This window comes from Equus quagga, chromosome 6 (genome assembly GCF_021613505.1).
Source record: "Equus quagga isolate Etosha38 chromosome 6, UCLA_HA_Equagga_1.0, whole genome shotgun sequence".
Taxonomy (NCBI): domain Eukaryota; kingdom Metazoa; phylum Chordata; class Mammalia; order Perissodactyla; family Equidae; genus Equus; species Equus quagga.
This window is the reverse complement of record NC_060272.1, coordinates 2,041,180-2,048,066: the sequence shown is the minus strand read 5'-3', so window position 1 is coordinate 2,048,066 and position 6,887 is coordinate 2,041,180. Positions and strand designations below refer to the sequence as shown.

Genomic DNA, 6,887 nt, shown 5'->3' with positions numbered 1-6,887 from the left:
CCCTACCTGGACGCCCCTACCTGGCGGCCCTTACCTGGCAGGCCCCCGATGAAGGTGCGCACGGAGCCCTGCAAGTGCTTCCCGAGGACCGCCAGGCTCTCGGTCAGCCCCTCATGGCTCACTTCACTGGCGCCCTTGGTGCCGTCGACCTCCAGCACGGCCTCGCCCTCCTTCACGGAGACACTCACCACGTGCTCCTGGCCGTCACAGACCTTGATCTCCATCAGGGCCAGGGCCACGCTCTCCACGGCCAGGACCACCAGCTGCAGGAGAGAAGCAACGGAGACAGTGGGGTCTCTGGGCCGGGCTCTGCGCCCAGTCGCTCGCTGGTGTGGGCCTCAGTTTCTAGACGTGTAAAGCAAGGGGCCAGCATGAGGCCTCCACAACCCCTTCCCATGATGGACTATGAACAAACAAAGCAGCGGCATCTGAGGCCCGGAGTCGGCCATCCACACAGGGCGCACTGCCACACAGAGCCGGCTCAGAGCCATTAGTGTGTCCAGGACCCAGGACACAGGCCACGGCCGCTTCTCCCACGAGAAACGGCCACACGAGCCTGTGATGCAGGACGGCAACGGCAGCGGCAAATACAAACAGGCCGGCAGGCAGCCGACCTGCCACCTGGTGCTCACGCCTGGCAGAACACAGCTCTGACAACACGGGACAGAAACACGCCTGATGACATGAACAGAAACACACTTTGACGACACAGGACAGTCCTGCCCTCTCCTCCCTCACTCTCCCCACGGGGCAGGTGGCCCCACAGCTGTTGGGACCCCAGCTCTTTATCCCAAACGCCCGCACTGGTGGGAAAGCAGCTCAGGTCGTGTGTGGCCCGTCCTCGGCGATGGTGGCAAGCCGGTGCCCAGCCCCATGAGCAGACGAGCTCGCCAGCCTCAGAGCAGGCCGATGGTGACCGCGTGCCGTCCAGGCAGCCATGTCCCCCACTTGGGACAGAGGCCAGAGCACAGAAGCTCCTCCCCTCGCCTCTGGCTGCCCCAGGCACACAGCGAGCCCCAGGCGGTGACTGCTACACAGTGCTGGGACAGCAGGGGGGGTGGGGACAGCTCAGGTGGAAGGAGCAGCTGGGACGGGGTGGGGCGGCCGTGCTCACAGCTCTGCCTGTGTTGCCCGGGAGCGATGCTCTTTAGAGGGTCCGGGCCGCGCCTTCCAGCTGACTTTTCAAGAGGTGCTGGAATGTGAATCGTTACCTAAATCATCTGGCGTAAACACGAGTGGCTATTGAAACTGCTCTACGCTGCCAGGCTGGCCAACTGCACAGGAGGGAAAGTCATGCCAGTCCCCACGGCTTTGCCCACGGCATGTTGGGCGATCTTGGGTCAACAATGTCCCCAAGACAAGCGTGGTTGGTCAGACCCCCATGGGGGTCAGGCGAGCGTGGGACAGAACCCCGAGAGGCAGGGAGTGTGGGACCCGATCCGGGAGCAGTGGCTGGAGCCCCGAGGGTGGATGGACCCCCTGCTGCTGGCAGGATGCAGGGGCAAGAAGTGGTACCTGCTTTTTAAGCTTCTTGGTGGAATGGTAGTCGACCAGGGCCACAGAGAGGGCGATAGCATGGTCCTCACCCACCAGCGCCAGCAGCACCCCAGTGTCAGTGGCGGGGCGGATCCGAGCCACGACCTCTATTTCCCAGGTTGTCTCGGTCCCGACGTCTGGCGATGTCCGTGCTGCGAGGAAGGCGGCGCACCATGAGGCCATACAGATGGAGGAGAGGCAGGCGTGAGCCGAGGGCGCGAGCCACAGCTCCCTACCCTTCCCGGGCCGCGGGAGACGCCAGCCTGGCTGCAGAAAGCAGGTGGGAGGCCCCATGACAACGCGATGTGGAGCTTGTGAGACCCCATCACTGTCAAGCTGCAGCCCGCAGCTGGGAGGTGACAGGTTCTGGCCACAGCCCCCAGACCCGGGCCACCGAGGAGACAGTGTCCCCTGGCCGTGCCAGCACCCGCTCTCCCCAATGCCCTCCTGGTGACCCCAGGCCAAGGCCCCCAGGACCACAGGTGTCCACCTCCCCAGTTGCCCTCGCTCCCTCGCCGCAGGACTCAGCTCTTTCCACACAAGGTGCTAGAGTTCACAGCCCCAACCGCCCCCCCCACCCCCCAGTCCCTGGGGGTCAGGCAGGTCCCTGAGGTCGGAGGTGCCGGGAAGAGCGACACAAACGGAAGCTGCTGGGCTGCAGTTTCTTTACTATCCAAACGCCTCCACGGAGGGACTCGTCACTTGGATGCACTGCACACGTAATACTAACTGTGTAATAAATGCGTGACACCAATGATGTGATATATCACACATGACGCATGTGGATGAAATATGTACATACTATCTATGCATATCTTGCACAAACCATTCCAAAAAGCACACTTGGTGGGAAGGGCTGGATCCTGGCCGTCTGAGGATGAACACCCTGTCTTTCCTCCCCACGTTTGAACCACCTGCTGCTGAAGACGTCCAAGATCTCTGCCCTCTTGGTTTTCAAGTGTTCTATCTCACGAGAACAACGGAGCTGCCCTGCAGGAGCCGGGTGCAGGCAGGGCGTGCTCAAGCAAGGTCAGTGTGGCCGGAGCTGGAGGCCCTCCCACAGGAGAGTCACAAGCCAGTTCTCTCCCCACCAGACTTGAGCCCCGTCACGTCATCGCTGGGGCCCCATCCCTAAGTGGGGTCTGTTAGGATCAGTTCTCAATGATTCTTCATTGAATTGATTGCACATAGAAAAAGTTACCAAAAAAAAAAAACACCCTACAGCATTCTCCTCCATTGCCAGGTTCTCCCTTCGCTTGTGCAGGAAGAGAGGAGAGTCCCCTGCAGGTGAGCGTCCCAGATGGGGTGTAAGACCCATGGCTGGCGGTCAGAGCGTTTTTAAAGGCACCAGCACCTCAGCTCTCTTGGGCGCAGAATGGGCTCTGCCACACGCCCCTCCCGCCGAGGGCTCTTGAGACTGTGAGACCCAGGGAGTCCAAACCCATTCTGAGCTGCTGCAGACCAAAAGAGGACGTTCTGTGATCTCCTGACGGTCTTTCCTGTGTTATACAACAGGCACTGACGGTAGAGTTTAGGATTCACTAAAAATGCCTAGAGTTCTAGACACCATGTGGCCTTTGCTGTCAGAGAACTCAGAGATCAAAGCCACATGGCAAGAAGGGCGAGCAGACCAGGATACGCTCAGTAAAGGCAGTGTTTGCTGTCTGTGCTACAGCGTGAAAACGTCACGTTAAGTGAAGAAGAATCAAACCTTTATATACGACTATTTATATTAAACACTCAACGACGTTCTAGGTTCGTGCGCATAGAGATGAGTAAGGGAGTGACGTGTGTTCTGTATTAGGTGGTGCGATGAAGAGAGAATGGTTCTTTTCTCAAAATTACCTTCAATGACATGGCGATGCTTCTGACAGTTAACGCAAAGACACAAACGGGGACAGTGATCCGAGGCCTTGAGAGGAGGGAGGAGCAAGCCCCATCTCCTCCGACCCAGAGCGTGGGGGTCCCACCCGGTGCTGACGTGTGGTATGAGGTCTGGAGGAGGGAGCTGCTGCCTGCCCTCCTGGGCTGATGAGCCGGAGGCGGGGGGTGGCTCAGGGGGGCAGGTTTGACCATAAAAGCCCCAGAGTTTAGGAAAAGAGAGGGCCTGGGGGCGCCCCAGTGGGACTCTCGCAGGGTGGGAACATGGAAAGGGGCAGCATAGAGCCAGAAACGGCCCCAGGATGGTGGCCGTTGCAGCAACGCTGGGAGTCTGTGCAGGAGTGGGCTACAGAGAAGGGAGCATGAGGAGTGAGCAAAGAGCTGCCTGGACCAGGGTGTCGGCCGAGAGCAGAGACCCAGGAAGGCACCTGTGGTCAGACAGACAAGGCTCTGGATATGGCCCCTCGGTGGGCTGCAGGGGCTGGGAACCGGCCGAAAGAGTCTGTACGATCCTGTGCATATGCATCCTCCTGGGCTGTGCACAGCTCGCCTAAGAGGCTCGAGCTCAAAGCCACTACGGTCTGTGAACCAGGCACAGTGACCACAACTCAGGGCGCCAGCTGGCGTGCGCTTGAGAAACAGAGATTGACGTTAAACCTGTCTAAGGACGAGATTAGGGGAACTCCTGAGAGTCAAGTCAAACAGAACTGTGCAGCTGTCCGTCACTGACCCGAGTGTCACACGGACGCCCTCAGAGCAGCGTCTGTATCATCGGGAATCGAGAACAGATGTGATTCAAACATTAACACATTTCACATAAAGTTTGTGTTTAAGTGGCCGCTCATTCACTGGCTTGCTAGGACTGCTTGTTTCTACTGCAGATCATCACTAAGTTGATAACAGAAGGACAGAGATCGTTGTGTTGTGTTTTGTTCTAAGAAATTAAGGGCCTTGCTTTGCAGAAGCCGGGTCTGCCTCTGGGCCGACCCTCTACCTCCTGCAGCCACACTGACACTGTGCACGGTCGCCAGTGATGGACGGTGGTTCCCAACCAACCGGGCCCATGTTCAGCATCCCCACACCCAACCTGGGCGTGCCCACACAGCCCTCAGGGCCGCCCCCCGAAGTCTGCCCCTAGGTCCCGCCTTTCTGCTACATGTCAGGATCACGGAAGCTTCAAGAAGTCTTGTTTCTTCTGCATCCGTCTTATTTCTCCAGGTGTAAAGGAGAAGCTCCTTGGTCTCTTCCCACGCTGGCTGGATAAGCCTCAATCTCTTTGAGAACATCCGCCTTCTTGGCAGCTGCGGGACTGGGCCAGCTGCTTCTGCTCGTCCCCGATGGCCCTCTTTCAAAATCTGGGTTCACTGGAGTCCCAGAGGCTGCCACCCCGCGGCTTTTAGACGCTACCCTTTTTATTCCTTGTGAGTCACTGGCGATCGCAAGGTCCAGTACATTTTGAGAGCTTCTCCACCCGCTTGGGGGAGCCTAAGCTTGTCTCGTCTCAGAACCTCCTGCACAGCATCCTCTTAGATCCCCGTGGTCTCACCTGGCCTGCCCATCTCACCATCGCAGGCCAGCAGGGCCATCTCCTCGCCGCCTGCCACTCCTTCCTCACTGGCTACCTCAGAACCGAGACCAGGCGCGGCCACCCAGAGAGGTGGGGCCTGCATCCAGCCCTAGGCCTCTGGGGGCACCAGCTCATCCCCCATGCTGTGGTCCTAGGTAGGAAGCCCTTCCAGGTTTGTCTGTTTTTAGCGTATATTGGCCGAAAGTCCCACCATCACAGCAGAGGAGCGGTACTCACCGTAGTCGAGGCTGTAGAAGGCAAACCCGGTCCCGGGGTAGAAGGAGCCTCTCTCCGTCACCGAGAAGCACTGCATCTTTGCATTCACCTTCACCGTTTCCTGGATGGCGGTGTCCTCGCCGTTCAGCCAGTTCCAGCTCCTCATACAGCCATCCAGACGGGGGTTTATCTGGAAAGACACAGAGAGCCCCGTGGCTTCCTTGGAGCCACACACGCTCCCAGACACCACGACGGGAGGCCAGGCTGCTGGTGCCACCCTGGTCAGACGGACGGGGCGCCCTCTTGGCCCAGGCGTGTGGAAATCCACTGCAAAATGGACACATCCTATTCGTGAAGGTTATTTACTTCACAAAATGATTCACTGCAGGACGGCCCTGAGCAGAGCACACGGTGGGTCCTCCTTCCACACAGGGTGAGGGTCACACGCGTGCGTCGTGAAGGCCACCACCTCCCTCTGCACTGGGTTCCTCACTCGTGACAGAGTGAGGAGCACTGACCGCCTGTCTGAAAGGCTGCGGGACGAGGAGACACTTGTATAGCCATTGTGCCTGGTGGTCTCACCGGGCCCCCAAACACACCCGTGGAAAGTCAGTCCAGGGGCCAGGAAGGCTCATTCCAGCTCAGCCATCACCTGCTCTATGGTTTTGAGCCAATCAGGCCCCTCAGCCTTTATCTGCAAAACCAAGAGGCCTGAGGGGGTGCATGGCCACGGCTGATGGAAGCCCCGGACAGTCTGATGCTCGAGGTCCCTGCAGGACGTCCTTCCACTGGCCCCAGAGGGAAGATGGTGCTAAGGCCACCCACCATTTGAACCTCCACACGCTCTGAGCATTTCTCCCATCTGCTGTGGAAGCCATGACTACAACACCGAGCGTTCTGGCCAGTGGCATGAGCATGCAGGAGACGGAGAAACATGGCTGCGGGCCGGGCACGCGGTAGTGGGCAGGGGGGCAGGACCTGGAGAAACCACCAGTACTGACCTCCCTGTTAGGTCTTTTCCCTACGGAAATGCTGGCAGGCTTAACAACCCAAATGTTCCTGGGAATTTCTGCAAAAAAGATGACTGCTCTTTTTGTTAAAGAATAATTTCATGGTGTTTTATCTCAACTCCAAGACAGACATTTTACTATCAACTCAGATGAAATCTCAAGTGAGTGTCATAGAGAGAGAGTGGGGTTAGTGACAGCAGCATGCATTGCCTGCTGATTTCTGGGAAACACTAGCCTTCCAAACCTACGGTAGCTCACGCCCAAGGCTCGTCGTCTGACCCATCCTGGGCTCCGGCCCCAGGTCAGGATGGTACTTACAGGCTGGATGAGGTCTTTCTCCTTGAAGGGGATGCCTCCAACAGTAAGGTTCAGATGGTACAGTCCTCTCTCGAGCTGGAACAGATCCGCAGCCACCGCAATCTTCATAACAGCATCCTTGTTCACTTTGACCACCAGATTCCGCTCCAGCTCCTCAACAGAGATCTGAAGAAAACCAGTGCTGTGAGAGGTGGGCACACACCTTCAGAAGGAGCTCCCAACCTGGGGGGCCACTTCCATATAGACCAAGAACCAGGAGACTCCCAAACTCAGGAGGCCACGTCAGTGACCACTGAGGACCAGGAGACTCCAAACCTCGGGGGACCACATCCATCACCACCGAGGACCAGGAGACTCCC

At 58.2% G+C, this 6,887-nt stretch overlaps 1 protein-coding gene across 1 annotated transcript in view; it reads right to left on the bottom strand.

The window, feature by feature from the left end:
- The window catches only part of GAS6 (growth arrest specific 6), a 24,994-nt gene that overhangs the window by 1,488 nt on the left and 16,619 nt on the right, over positions 1-6,887 (bottom strand). Inside the window, exons 9-12 of the mRNA XM_046664169.1 lie at positions 6,529-6,693; positions 5,222-5,390; positions 1,516-1,688; positions 35-263 (exon numbers count right to left, since the gene is read on the bottom strand). Coding sequence (XP_046520125.1) covers positions 35-263; positions 1,516-1,688; positions 5,222-5,390; positions 6,529-6,693 — 736 coding nt within the window. The remainder of the gene's footprint in view (positions 1-34; positions 264-1,515; positions 1,689-5,221; positions 5,391-6,528; positions 6,694-6,887) is intronic.